The sequence below is a fragment of the Vanessa cardui genome, chromosome 18 (assembly GCF_905220365.1).
Source record: "Vanessa cardui chromosome 18, ilVanCard2.1, whole genome shotgun sequence".
Taxonomy (NCBI): Eukaryota; Metazoa; Arthropoda; class Insecta; order Lepidoptera; family Nymphalidae; genus Vanessa; species Vanessa cardui.
Window position 1 is genome coordinate 8,216,509 of NC_061140.1, and position 15,822 is coordinate 8,232,330.

At 31.2% G+C, this 15,822-nt stretch overlaps 3 protein-coding genes across 3 annotated transcripts in view; 1 reads left to right on the top strand and 2 right to left on the bottom strand.

Annotated features, from left to right (window-relative positions):
• Positions 1-15,822, top strand: part of LOC124537176 (semaphorin-1A) — a 348,540-nt gene that overhangs the window by 200,010 nt on the left and 132,708 nt on the right. The window lies entirely within an intron of this gene.
• Positions 7,924-8,904, bottom strand: LOC124537174 (cilia- and flagella-associated protein 20-like). Its single transcript, XM_047113897.1, has one exon. The coding sequence runs from the start codon at positions 8,852-8,854 to the stop codon at positions 7,943-7,945; it is 912 nt and encodes a 303-aa protein (XP_046969853.1). The 5' UTR covers positions 8,855-8,904; the 3' UTR covers positions 7,924-7,942.
• Positions 9,237-10,221, bottom strand: LOC124537260 (cilia- and flagella-associated protein 20-like). The gene has a single exon (XM_047114038.1). The coding sequence runs from the start codon at positions 10,200-10,202 to the stop codon at positions 9,237-9,239; it is 966 nt and encodes a 321-aa protein (XP_046969994.1). The 5' UTR covers positions 10,203-10,221.

Sequence of the window (15,822 nt, forward strand, 5' to 3'; positions counted from 1 at the left end):
ATTCAATTATTCGTTATATGCCGCCATATAAAATGGATGTGAACATAAATTTATAATTTATTCAAATTGTAGGGGTACATTTTAAATGAATTTATAACGTATTCCATCATTTTGTCATGACTCAAAATTAACCACGGAATCTGGTAGACTTGCTAACTTAAATTATTATTTTATTTAAATTTACTTTAAATATTCGCCATCTTATGGTGAGTAGTTATCGTAGTTGTAAAACCACTTTTTACACCGTCAGACATGGGATCAAATCATTTGTCTATTTTGTTCAAACAAGTACACAAGAATAAACATATTTATTGTGAATAATAAATATTCAGTATATAGAATAATCGTTTACTTTTCATCAGGATAACAGGATATGTTAAAATAATAAATACCAAATGCCTATTGAACATTTTTTTAATTGTATTGAATAATTGGAAAGGGAAACCCCAGTCATGGCAATACTATAGCTATCTAATTTCAAGAATGATGTTAAAAAAAAATTACGTATAATAATACGTGAAATAAGAAATATTGAAAGTTTTTTTTTTTAACGCAAGTAATATTTTCAATTTTAATGTACTTTAACTTATCTATGAACACTCGTTCTAGTGTTGCAAGTTATAAAATTTTCTAATGTATTTTAGTTCAGTAAATAACCAATATGAGCGTATCTGTGCTCGACAGCGGCGCAGATTCACAAGCTAAAATACGAGCAGGCTGGGCACGTAAAAGTGACCCGCTTTATGTAGCGTGAAGATAGGGTTGTTTATGATTTTATACAAGCCTAGTGACTGCCCGTGGCTGTCCCTTTAACTATGATTTTCACGGAGGTTTTATTTGAAAAAAATATTTAAATTTAAAATTATAGAACGCGAAACTTCATTCTGTTTTCTGGAATTGATAATCGCAAATTACTGCGTAAAAGTTGAGTTCAAGTTTACTTTGCTTATGAAATAAATTGTAATGTTCTTACTATTATTCACCAACCCGAATTGAGGCCTGGTAGGAAAACCTCTTAACCCTTTTTACGTGGTCTTTGCTTCAAGACATACAGACTATTACTAATGTTCATTGTGTATGATATTTGTTATGTTAACATAATTATCATACCTATGCCTACGGTTAGCCTAAAAATATCGTTTGTTAAAGGATTAGGTCACCGAAAATCACTCAACCCAAAATCATAAACGAAAATTTATAAGTGAAATCTGATTTTTGTCAACTATTTCGTTTTAATCATTTCAGAGTATAAAATAAAGTCGCTTACCGCTATCTGTCCTTATATATGCTCAGAGCTTTAAATTACGCAAGTGTTTTTATGCTGTTGTTTCAATAGATAGAGTGATCCAAGAGGTAGGTTTATATGTATAATACATGCACAATATGATAATTTTAGAAGTTTCTAATGTGATATCGTAATTAAATAAATGTTATAGTATATTTAGTTCAGCATTGCACCCGTGCGATGCCGGGGCGGATCGCTAGTTACCCATATATTTAGCGACACTTTATATAACACTACACACAGTTTGGAGCTGTAATTGAATCTGCATCCGCAAGTACATAGCTCCTTTAATTCGGGTAAGTGTTGCGGTCGAGACAGCATATAAATCTGTTAAGAGTCTGAGAATTAATTTCGCCAGTCTACTTATCTCGGTCAGCGTTAAGGATATTTTATGTGCTCGCCAGTCAACTGTTTTAAACTGCTTATTAACTCCATATTTTTATATTAAAATAACTTTATAAAGATTTGTTTAGCCGACTAAATAGCCTTATTGCTATAATTGAATTAGTTTAGAACGTACTATATCATGACGTAACGATATATTTATATTTTTATCCCATTTTAAATATTTTAATAGAGTACAATTTTATACTCATTCATAAAAAAATGAAAAGAAACGTAAACAATATGTGTATAGTTATTACCATTAGATAAGGAACTGTTTGCCTGAAATTTTCTGACTTGGTTTAGTGTTTACAGGACAAAATAATTAAAACATATAATTATATGGAAAGAATCTTGATGTTTTCTTTAATTAAAGATGGTTGATTAATGCAAAAAAACACGATTTTTTAGTTTTGACACCTGAGAATTGTTCCTGGAGTCTAGTTTAAAAAAAAGCCTTTCCAATATTTTTTATGGGTATTATAACCTTGATTTAGATTTATGGACTAATTATTTTTTGTTTTTAATTATAAAATAATAAATTATTATATAGCTCTTATTTCGTGTACTATCTATATTTATATAATAGTCCAATTTTATAAATATATTCAATATTTTCATTCATTATTTGTGGTTTGTTTTTTATAAAAATATTCTCATAATTCAACATATTTTTTTCACGTTGTAAATAAAGATTATTTTTTATTCCGCAATAAGCATGGAAGTCTGTCATTAGTCATAATGTTCTGACGTGTGTTCATAACTTTCCATGCAAAGCGACGAGAAATTATTTTCGTTTTTCGTCAACTGAAATAATACTAACGACATCTGGTACCGTCTTACAAGAAAAAGAACCTTTTCTAATATTTTTTAGGCTTCATTATCATTACATAGTATAAAACAAAGTCACTTACCGCTGTCCCTATGTATACTAAGAACTTTAAAATTACACAACGGTTTTTTTAATAGATAGATTGATTCAATAGAAAGGTTTATATATATAATACATGCGCAATATAAGTATAAGAAACATTGATATTATTGTATTGTCTAACTACTAAAAACTGTAAACGTTGTAAGACATTCTGTGGCATACTCAGTATGAGCATTACACCCGTGCAAAGCCGGGGCGTGTCGCTAGTTCAAATATAAGAACAATTTTAGTTGATATTAGATGTTTTTGTTCATTGTAGTTGAGTAAATTATGTCATAGTCGAGAGGTTTAGCCGTAAAGATGTATCGAATTGATGAAAAGATTACTTTAGTCTTTGTAATATTACTTGTATTAAATAATGCAAGATTAGTCTTAGTACGAATTTCTACTTTATTTTGCTTTATCAAAGCATGTTCTAATTGGATCTACAAATATCTTATAATAATCGATAATTGCCAATAAACATAGATTTGGGCATGTATTGGAATAGACCGTGAAGATATTCCGTGCCCTATAGATCCAATAAAGCGCATTGTACTCGACGAGTGCCATAAACATCGGGTAATATTTATGAATACAATTGCTCAATCTTGGCAAGTGACTCAAATTAATCAGTACTTACCTGGTGGTAGGGCTTTGTGTAAGATCGTCTGGATAGGTACCATCGACTCATAAAATAACAAATATTCTATCGGCAAACAGTAATATTTGTTGTATAAAAAGGCACAAGAGACATAATATTTCTTTGAGTTAATATTTCTTACAGCGCCAATATCTATGGGTGGTTAAAAATGAATTTGTAAGTTTAATATACATATATGTAATTCAAATTAATTACTACAACTAGTATTACTAATATATTAAGTCATATATAGTACAATATGTTTGACCTAAATCATATTTCTGTTGACGGTACCTCATTAACGATGCTAGCCACGTTTACCTTGGCCGTACTTGGGATGGATTATGCTCCCTTTGTCGTAAATTTTACAACTTCAAAAATTAGGCGCCGTGAGCTGACTAGATCTAAGAAACACGTCTAGCGGCAAATTGTTTTAGCACTGCTTGTGGTTGGCTAATAATTGACTTGTGTAACTTTAATTGAATTTACAATTACGTCTCGAGTTGAATTTTAAGATGTAACATGTTATCTTATCTTTAATTCATTTACTCTCTTAATAGCTTTTAGTTGATTTAATTTAGCTCATGTTATTATACGGGTATCTAGTCGAGTTAACATAGTCTTCTCTGAAGTAAGTTTATTATAAACGTCGTCATAATCTTCATTTAGAATTGATTGATAACATCCTGAGTGTTTGACTATAAATGATTAAAGTAATAAGTAATACTTAAATTTGGAGGTCTTTAGTGTTGTATAAAAAGTTTTGTAAGAAATACTTTAGATATTGTTTTCTATTTTAAGCTGTTCAGGCTTTTTCTGCGCCAACCTTCTTTCATTTCCTCATGCGTGACATTGTTCGTAACTAGTACGAGTAAATGCCACTTAAAAAAAGAAATATCTAAACCACAACATACGTGCATCGAAGATATACATTTTGTGAAATAACGTAACATATGAAATACTTACGACTTCCAATTCTACTCATTTCATATTTTCTTTTGCAAATAACTGAATTGTAATGACTTTGTTAAAAATAATTTGTAATAATCATTTGATGGGATAAAAGTATGACACGAACTGATTAAATAAAAAAATACTTTATTCTAGTAGGCTTTTACAAGCACTTTTGAATCGTTATTTAACTATACTAAGTGAAGCTACCACGTACCACGAAAATAACCGGCAAAAAACTCAGTTAATATTTTTCAACATGTAAAAATACAGTATGTAATGTGTTTGGAAGTCAAGAAGTATTATTTCTAAGCTTTTTAACGTTTGTATAATCTTTTATTGAATAATATGTCTTCTTTCCAAAGTATTTTTTACAAACGATTTGAATTTATCAACCGATTTCAAAAAGGAGGAGGTTATCAATTCGTCAGTATTTTTTTTTATGTTTGTTACCTCATAACTTTTTACTGGGTGGACCGATTTTGATAATTTTTTTTTGTTTGAAAGGTAGTGCTTCCCGTGGGGTCCCATTTTTTTTTTATTTTTTTCCGATGATTTACGACATCACATTGCAAACTTCTAAAATTGTCATTGTTTCTTTACTATATTGTTCATTTATTATATATACAAACATTCCCCTTGAATTACACTATCTATAAAAAAAACCGCATCAAAATCCGTTGCGTAGTTTTAAAGATATAGGGACAGAGAAAGCGGCTTTGTTTTATACTATGTATTGACGGAACTCCTAAACGGCTTACAGTTAGAGTGCGATTTGGGGCAGAATTTCTTACTGTCTTTAATCAAATTTTGTGTATATGATGTGATGCCATATGATGTACGACATAGCATACGAATAGCTCTTTTGCAAAGTTTTTTTACTGAGGTCGATTACAGCTCATTCGAGGGCGGTACCTTGTAGTTTATGCCGCATGACGTATTAAAGCCGCATTTTCGAATGTCTATTTTTGCTTTATTCGAAAGTTTCTTTTGAAACTGTCCCCGAAATAGTTTCTGATTCATATAAACGGCACGCTTAATCTATCCATATTAAGAAAAAAATGTTGGTCTACATGAGCTTCACTTAAAATCAAAAATTAAAAATCAAAAATCAAAATTAGACACCGGCTCCAAATATAACAATAACTATAACTACGTTATATAGTCGTAAATCGACTCTTAAGTAGTCTAATATTTTTCATTTCATTTTACCTAGGAGGACTCTCAAAAATATGTTAAATATGTAATTATTTTTATTACTTTTTAGTGCATTTTTTATTTGTTTTAAAATAATGTTTTGTTTGAAGTCGGTTTTTCTTTTTGTTAAAATTTTATTTATGAACAGCAAAGTCAGAATTCACGTTACAAAGTTAGATACGTGGTTGAATAGATAGCAAACATCTTTTGTAGTCGTGTTATGCTCTATCTTTTCAACGTCAATGACCTGTCGAATGCCCCCTATAATTTCCATTGTTTCGGATCGCATGGAAGGCTTAATCACTTGACCTATATCTTCTATCTTTCAGACTTTTCTACTATTAATTAGTGTTACACGAACAAATTAAGGGGTTGCGTTATCATTTTCAGTTGCTGGAGTATAATCAGTTTTGTTGTCGTTTAATATTATGGTATTAAATTAAAGATTTAATATTACGTAAAGCCAGCAAGGCAGACTGAAATGCCGCTGTAGTTCGTTAAGTGTTGCGTTCTATGTTTAAAGTTTACAGCGGACCAGAGTCGTACTGCACTTTTTTAGGAATGTTTTCAGTTATCAAATGAATACTCATTGATTATTTTACTTCGAACTAGGATATGAAACCTTTATTTTATATCAGTCAGTATGATTTTATGATTTGGCTTTTGTTTTAAATAAAGTCTTTTTATTTTTATAGCTATATAGTTTGATATTTTTACATCACATATTAGTTTTAGGCATATTGAATTAATGTTCCAGAAAAATGTTCATTTTTTATTTTAAATATTTCCTTTATATGATAAATACATATTCCTGATATTATATATTTCGATAAATATATATGATGGTGGTGTGTAGTGGTATATAGAAATCGACTTCCAACCATGCTTCATACAGAAAAAAAACATTAACAGTCACGCTTTACGCTTGTACCTTTGACCTTACAAGAAATTCACATTGCTATGTGATTTATAGCTCGCCACGCTACGGTAACTTATTACTAGCGTTTATGCTGAGGGAATACGCTAAAAGATATATGCGGTTTTGGATACATCATAATAATGTTTCAGACCGAAAATGCACATTTCAAATGAAAATTTAACTTAAACAAGTCTGGGAATAAATGTTTGGTATTATTTATTAATGTAGGCCTTATATTTATTTATAGCTGAAATGGATTTTGTTTAAATGGGCTATTTGAATTTCATTTTACCTAATAATCAGACATAATTGTAACTTAAAATGTATTGGAGCTTTAAAAGGGACAAATATACTGAAAAAAAAGGGAGGCCTTAATTTTACTCTTTGCTGACAAAAGTCTTGCTCAGTATTCATCAAACGTGTAACATGATAAGTTATCTCATAAACTACTTACAGTTAGATAATTTAAAATGATTTGTTTAAGTTAAATTGTTTTTAAATATTTATGTATTTTATAATGATTCACTACCCACTTGAACAAATATATTATTATCCAATGTAGAAGACACCCTGATATTAATAATAACTCATGCTGTATGTACTTTTCAAGTTATTAAGTTTTATTAATAAATAAAGGTACTTTTTGAACAAAAAAAAAGTATTTTTATAAACAAAGGTTTTAAATCTTGAATAAGTTTAGAGAAATGATGTACATTACTGATAGATCTTGTTCGTGTTATGTATGCAACGAAACCTGTATAGTTAAATTACAATAAGGAAGTATAACCAAAAAAAATGGAAAACATTATTTTATGTATAACCTGGTTCAATTTGTAACATTAAAGCCCTACCTGCTTTGCCTTTTATCATAGTTCCATACTTGTTAAAACATGTATTATTATTAAAGGTAAACCTATACATGAGAAAGGTCGGAACGGAACATTTTGTTTACATATTTAAAGATATTCCGGCTTACGTATTCAGTGAAATAAAAAGGAAAATGGAGGCCGTGATTTTTGGATGAGCCGCTTGATAGAAATTTTAATATGTTCTAATTCTAGTATTTGATTTTGAGTTAATTAACAATTTGTAACCTTATTTAGTAGAAGTCTCCTTAATCTTATTAAATCTTAAATTACTGTGAATTATAAATATTTTAATCATAAAAAGTAAATTAATAAAAAAACAAAGTTGATGAAACAGCGTGGAGCTTAATACTTGTTAACTTTCAGGCAGGATATATACCATACATGTAAAATTGTATATAACGAATATAACTTTGTGTTTTAAATATTGAAAAAGAGTAACTACTGAGTTTATTGGCGATTTTTCTCTGTAGAATCTAGATTCCGAACCGGTGGTAGCATCACTTAATATAGTTGTTTAATGTCGATTAAAAAGCGCTTGTAAAAGCTTACTTGAATAAAGTGTATTTTGTTTTTGATTTTGATTAAACATATAATGTATTGCATTTTTTTTTCAGGTATGTAAATTGATCGTGATTCTGCGTCGTAAGTAACTGCTTTATAGAATATAATCTAGACTACATAGAAAAAACATCAAAATTTGAATATATATTATATTTAATTTTACAAATTATATGCAAACTGGATCTAAAAATAAAAACGATAAAAAACCTTTAAAGAATATTCATTCTTCTACAGGCATATCTTCATCCGGTTTTATTTCTGTTATTTCTTCAGCAGTTGGTTCATTATTTTCTTCACCTTCCACTTTGGCTGATATAGTTTCTTCGCCTTCTTTTGACGATACTTCTACTACAACTGTTTCAGGTATAATCTCAACAACAGACTCAGTATGTGTTGCTATTTTTTCCTCAGACACAGCAACTGGTGGTGGTATAGTAGCTGCACTAACCTTACTTTCCACTGGTGGTTCAGCGACAACTTCCACTGGGGCTGCTGTAACAGGAGGTTGAGCTGGAATCTTTTTCGCAGTCTCCTCTTCTTTCTTTTCCTGTTTAGCTTTCTTTGACTTTTTCTCCATTGGTAAATATAGTTTATAGTCTTGAGGCAATTCTTCCTCAGTATAAAGTCGTTCGCTAAAATATATTCTCCGTAAACGAGCATTAGCATGCACCTGTACTCGTTGCACTTCTATAAACTGTGTACCATAAGCACGTCTTGTAAAATCAGCTAAATTAAACTGTATTTGGTTCCAACCACCGGATAATCCAATCGGCATACATGTACAGAATGGTTTAATCTTTGTCGTGGACTGAAAATTTGAAATCCTAAATCGTCTCCGCATGTTTTTATCGTCGACAATGGTTATTTCAAACGAAAAATATCTTTTGAGGTTTTTCACAATCATCACAAGAAAAGGAAGTTTGATGCCCAACACTTGATTCCTCTTTGGACACGTAATAAAAGTTGTCGCAACATTTGTACTCACTATTTCTAGTACTATAGAGTTCACTTCATTATCTGTTAGGCGTTTTATGTGACCATTTTTTACTTCCATGTCCCATATTGCTAGTGGATTTGAACCACAACTGTAGAATATTGATAATAATCCACTTTGATACGTATTTTTAAACATTCTCTATTGTACTTATTGCAAAATTTCAAGCAATATTTTGACTGGTTGATATAAAATAATAACTTTTATGAAATGTCATAATATTAACACCATTGACGTATTAAAATATTTTTAACAGGCCAGTATGTAAATTATGTATATAACATAATATGAAATAGAGTTTAAATTAGAAAATATTTCCTAGGCAAAATTAAAAAAATTACATTCATTTAAATAAAAAGTACATGTATTTTTTAAAAAAACTATATTATATATTCCAGCAAAATTAAAACTAGTACTATAAGAAAATATAATGTAAAAATATTTGAGAATGTTACGTTACAATAATAGCATTTTCAAATTACTTTATTTCTACAAATTAGGCTTCTGTGTCTTAAGAAAATTAAGCTGCTGTTTCTTCTTCCTCGGGTTCATTTTTTACTTCACTTTCCTCCTCATTAGCTTTACCTTCTTCTTTATCACCTACACTTTCCTCTTTTTTTATAGACTCCTCTGCTATCTGTTCCTGTTCATTATTAATTAACTCTTCTTGTTGTTCTGCTTTAATTATTTCTTCTTTAACTGTTTCAACAACCGTCTTTGAATCACCTCGTGATTCATTTAAGGGTACTTTTTTATTAGAATGAACGGAAGTTTTCGAACTTTTCACTAAATCTACTTTACTTCTTAAACCTTCACGACTCTGTGTAGTGCTACGTTCTTTTAAAGATTGTGACGTTGACGGTTTCACATTTTCTTTATCAACTGCATTCGGTTGAATGGCTTTTTTATCTTTTGCATATTTAGATGTCAGTGGAAAATATAATTTGTACTCTGGTGGCAATTGATCCTCCGGTATCAGACGTTCAGTAAAATAAACTCTACGAAGCCTTATATTGGCATTTATTTTAAGCTTTTGTACTTCAACATACTGTTTCTTATACGCTCGACGAGTGAATTCTGCTAAATTGAACTGGATTTGATTCCATCCATCAGAAAGACCAATAGGCATTACTGTACAGAGAGGAAGAATTTGAGTGCTGCTTTGAAAGTTAGATACTCGAAACCTCCTTCGAGTTCCTGTTTCGTCAAGAATAGTTACTTCAAATGAAAAGTACTTTTTCAAATTTTTTACTATCATAACCAGAAACGGCATCGTAATACCTAAAACCATTTGGCCTTTCGGACAAGTAATATATGTTGTACTTACGTTAGTTCCACCTATCTCTAACACCATGGACTTAATATCTTGGTCCAAAAATCTTGTTATATACCCATCCTGCGTATGAGTATCCCATATAGCTAATGGTTTTGAGCCAACACTGAAAAACACCGTAAGCATCCCTCGTTGATACGCGTTCCTATACATGTTTATACTTCAGTATTATTTATTTATCTGTTACAATAAGTTATTTATCCTCAGTATATACGAATATTAAGCATATGCTAAATATATTATTTTTATAAATTTTACTCAATAATGCGCGAATTTGACGCTGACATTAAAATGAAATTAATGATCCAAAAAGGTTTATACATTATGTATATTAAATTTAAAAAGAATATCTTTGAATATATCATTGTTTGATATAAATTTCATTGTTGAATCGGCGATGGCAGTCTCGTCAGGGGTGCAAAACCGAATATAACGAACTCGACGCCGGCGGAAATGAGCGCTTACAACAAATCCCTCCTTTATCATTTTATACTCTCGTTGGTGATAAACTTTATCGTTCACTGAATCTACCGACGAAAAATTCTGACTGAATATTGGTTACTTTACAAAACGAAAAAATAATTGCTATTGTTAAGTTCAATCCAATATCCAACCAATTCTCATAATTCAAAACATACATTTCAGAATCGTGATAGATATTCATCAGACCAGATCAGTCGAACTTTAGCAATAAATAAAAACATCAGACGAAATAATAAACTTGGAGAGCATACGTAGGAATAAAACTTTTAAAATAAAAGCTGGCTTTCGTCGTGATTTATCTTCCCATTTGTCATCCTCGACACTAGAAAAATATGTCACGCAAGCCCACAACCAACGTTCACACAGCCTGTAACGAAAATAACATTTTTGTCGTCTGTAAATCACGACTTTTCCTCTACGCCCCAGAGACGGGCCAAAAAAGTGACGCGGAGAACAAAAGTACGTAAAATAGTGCCTTCCAACTGTGACGATAAGGCTTCATTCGTATATTTCAGATGACACAGCTAATAACGTAATGTCTTGCGCCTTAGCTGCGACTATAATTTTTTGTACAACCCACAAAACATGATTTTATCAGAGGGGAGAACTGTTTGTTGTGAAGTTAACGCGACCATCCTTCAAAACTAACGATACAGAAACTGCTATCGTGCAATATACGGAAACAGATAATATAATACTATTCGGCTTATAACGGCTTAAACGTTTGTTCTTTTGAAGAGCGCTTTAATCTCTCATTGTTCTATATTGAAATTAAACAGAAACTAAGTTACTAAGCTACTTCAATCACTCGAAAGTTTTAGAACTGCTTTTAAAAGTGTGTAAAGTTAGTGGAAAAAATGTTAGGAAGTGGAAAAACGTCGTTCAGATGTGCCCGGTATATTTACAGAGCTCATTGCTCGGCGCAACGAAGCGTGGTCTGCATAATGTATCGAACGGTACGCGATTCTTGCGAAGCTTTGTCTGCGTTATTTACAACCAGCCCGTGTATTCACGCGGAAATTGGATTTGTAAAATAAGACACTGTATAAATAATCTTTATCTAAAACATATCTAAGCGAAGTCGTTTGAAGTTAAATTTTTCGTCCCATCGAATCCGATTTTTGTCGAAATTTACAAATTAATGTAATTTGTCAGGAAAATAAGAATATTAACGAAATCTATTTTTGATAGAATAGAATAGAATATAAAATGTACAAGAATATTATTTGTTTAAGACATAGTTATAAGCAAACACAACTTCGCTCCTTCAGCGTTTTCGATTATAATCATTATAAATTTAGTCGTTGATAGAAGCGTTTAAATCGTGTCTTGTGGGCCGAAAATAATGGTCGTCGTTCCAGCCGGGTAGGGACAATGTATCGAAATTAATATCCGGGCCGAAAGCCAGCGGACAAATTGTCCACCCGGAATGTGGATAATTAAAAGGGCAAGCTCGTCGTACATCGAGCTAAAAATATTTGCTGTAAGAAAGTAAAACGTACTGACGAAGATTAATCTGTTAATATATAAAATTGCTACGATTGCAATGCAGAAAACGTTTTCCTTAGTAAATGTTTCCTTTAATAATGACAAACGCGGAGATTCGAATGACGTAAGCCCCTGAATTCCGCCTCATTTACAGCCTTATATTCACGTCGGATGTGTGGATATACTTGATCGCGTTGCCCTTTTTAATCCTTCGCTTTACCGGTCTCGTAAATCTAAAATGTCGATTAGAAGGACACTGTTTGTGCCCATCGACGTCGAATAAATTGCTATAAGCGTCGTGTCCTCTCACAGTCGATGTTACGGTATTATGATGGAAAATGTGAAATAAGTCGGCCAATTTGCTCGTCGGGGATCGATGAAGCTTAATGTACTATCGACACAGTATAATAACAATTTATGGCCTGTAATATCCTTTTCGATGCGGCTAACTTTACTGAAGAGATGATAACACTCCCAAAAGAATTATATTTATGCCATCATTTTAAAATGAGCATTTAAATCAAATTTCAAGCGTCAATAGCGCGACGGTTTTGGACCGCGTAGCGATGTAAAAAGTGATCAAATCAATCAAAGGCAGAATCGATCCTGACCCCTTCGGCTATTGTCATCCCCACTCCTAACACAAGGGATTAGCTTATAAGGAGTATATAGGAATAATAGTAATCTCAATTAATTTGATTCCTTAAGAAATTATAATGTTTGAATTTTTAACCTTATAAAAATAAAAGAATTTAAATTTAAGCACATTCGACGTATAAAATACATTTTTTTTGTGATGCAGTAAAAATATTCATCAGAAATATTCCTTTTAATATTAAGCAGATACAAGCTCACGACATACTTGCCAAAAAGTTAAGTTAAAAAATTTATTGGAACATAAATTTGGCTCAAGCAATAGGAACGCTAAGTTATGACGCTAACCTCAAGAACACGCCAAGATCTTAGACCGTGTTCCACGCCAACTTAGCGGGGAATTCTTAATGAAAATTAAAAAAAGAAAACAAAATTTAATGCTATCTTTCGATATTTTAATAATAATATTTTTCAAAAATATGTATATGATAAATAATAATATTTTTATTTTTCATATTATATCTCAATGTATTTAATATGGGGTTGATTAAGCTAACCAAAAGAAGCTAACTCCAAGAAGATATATCTATTTATCTAGGATAAGTTCTCCTGCTTTTTACGCATATAATTTTGGGTATCATCCTAGTCTCAAGGATACTGTCTTTTCAATAGAATTGTTAAGAAACTTCATACTGATAATAATATATTTTTCAAAAGGAAAGAATATTATAATAGTCATATAAGTATATAAAAATTATTAGTTTAGTATTATTTCAAATATCGTCTCGAATTCATAAATATTATGAATACTACGATAAAATCAAAGCGAGATATCGTACCCAAGTAAAGCCACGAACTAGGAACTAGTTCATAAAGGCTTTAAAATATTAGGCTAATATATAACATTGATATATAGTGGGGTTGCTTGGTATCGTGACAGCTTCGTAAATAAGCGTGCAAGAACGTGATCATAGACTTGAAACTAACAAGACGTTTCGCATATGACTTGTTTATACGAATATGTTGCATCGAAGCATGAATTTTGATATACTATTTGTTTTAAATAACTTTAGTATGGTTTTATCGAAACGATGCAATCGAAGATTTGATACGTGAGAGATATCAAAATAATATTTGATATTTTGAAATTAAAAAGGGAGTCACCCACTTATAAAATAAATTATTTGCATAACACGATGTTATATTAAAAATGATTTGTGCGTTTTTTCTATTACTTTTCTAAAACAACGTTTAAAGTGTCAATTCGTTGGAATTCGTGGCATTAACTTATTTCTTACGTACAATATTTGGTGCTGCTAACCTCAATTCTTCAATTAAAATAATTAAATATCGTGTAAAATAGCCCTTTATTTTTCTTTCCTAACGCTATCCATGCATGGCCCACCTCCACACGCGGACGAAGCCCTATATATAATAGTTATATAATATAACTGGTAATATATATGAGAGTAATATGTATTAGAGAAATTTTAACTGATTTTATTTATCTGTTCTCTTTCGAAAACGCTATTTGTGGGAGTATCAAGTATTTAGTTAGAAGTTGTTTTATTAGTTTAATTAACTTAAAGTAAAAGTACAAATAACAGCAACAGCCTGTAAATTTCTTACTGCTGGGATAAGGCCTCCTCTTCCATTAAGGAGAGGGGTTGGAACATAATCCACCACGCGGTTCCAATGCGGGTTGGTGGAATGCATACGTGGCAGAATTTCGATGAAATTAGACACATGGTTTCCTTACGATGTTTTCCTTCACCGACGAGCAGGAGATAAATTATAAACACTAATTAAACACATGAATATTCAGTGGTGCTTGCCTGGGTTTGAACCTGAGTTAAGATGCACGTGTTCTAACCACTGGGCCATCTCTGCTCATATTAATTAACTTGTAATGTAATTATTATTGCTACTTTTATCTTATGAGATCTTGTACAGCATAAAACAAAGGACCATAAAATAAAGTAATTTAGTTACTAATTTAGTAAATACACGATTAATTTATGTTATTCATTATAATGTAATATGCTAATAAGAGATTAAGATAGCCATCGCTCGTGTTATGATTCATAATTCACGTTTTATAATTAGCTGAATATTTGGATACTTGGCGGTAGGATTTTGTGAAAACCCGCCTGGGTACCACCCACTCATCGGATATTCTACCGCTAATCAGAAATACTTGATATTGTTTGTTCTGGTTTGAAGGGTGAGGCCGGGTAACTACAGGCACAAAAGGGCATAACAACACAGTGAAATGGTTTGTAACGCATCGATGATGATTCTTTACATCATATAAATATATTACAGATCATCGTTTAAATATATTACAGAGCTATCTATACGCGGTCGTGACAACTTACCATCAGGTGGTCCAAGAAAAATTGGAGACGAAAATTTACAATATTACTTAGTTATTTCTGAAAATTAATTTAATATATGTAGCATTTTACGACTACACTGAGATAATGGTTACACAATGTTTAAGTCCGACCCATGAGAATTATGTGAAGTATGTCGTAATAACAAGATGTAAAAAAACAACTATAGTATTGTTTTATGCGCACAAAGACAAGGTGGCAAATGGTCAGTGAAAGCCATATATTCTTAATTTACTTCTTTATATAGAACACCATGTATACTAACGCAATAAAGATAACGCAAGAATCACCGACAAGTAAGTGCTAGTATTCATAATTATTAATGATTATCAAACTAATAATAAATTTCCAATTCATTATTATTATAATTCTATTATAATAATTCTCACAAACTCACCCCAACCGTCATGATATATATATTTAAGGGGCGCGTCGCCGTGTAAAAAGTTAATGTAATGTGAACAGCCCAAGGAAATCCTTTCTATAATGATAAGTGAATTTAATGGGTCGTGTGCTGCATTGTGATATGGAGAAGATTTTCAATGTGCCTTATTTCCTGCTATTGATTGGCTAGCTTATAAGGCAAAATTGCAGATCCTAATTTCAGCCAATAAAAATATGTTTAGCATCGTTGTGCTTACTTGTCGAAAAATTTTAACCAATCTTAAGTCTAGATGTAATCGGGCTGTAAAAGTTAAAAAAATATTGCCTGAAAAAAAGGGAAAATAAAATGTTAGTATCTTGGTCGTCATAGATTTTTGTAAAAATCTTAAATCTAAATGTTAAATGTAATCGATTCGTAAAACTTCAAA

Excerpts from the sequence above, each read along its gene's own strand:
- LOC124537174 (XM_047113897.1), bottom strand. The coding sequence starts at position 8,854 with ATGTTTAAAAATACGTATCAAAGTGGATTATTATCAATATTCTACAGT.
- LOC124537260 (XM_047114038.1), bottom strand. The coding sequence starts at position 10,202 with ATGTATAGGAACGCGTATCAACGAGGGATGCTTACGGTGTTTTTCAGT.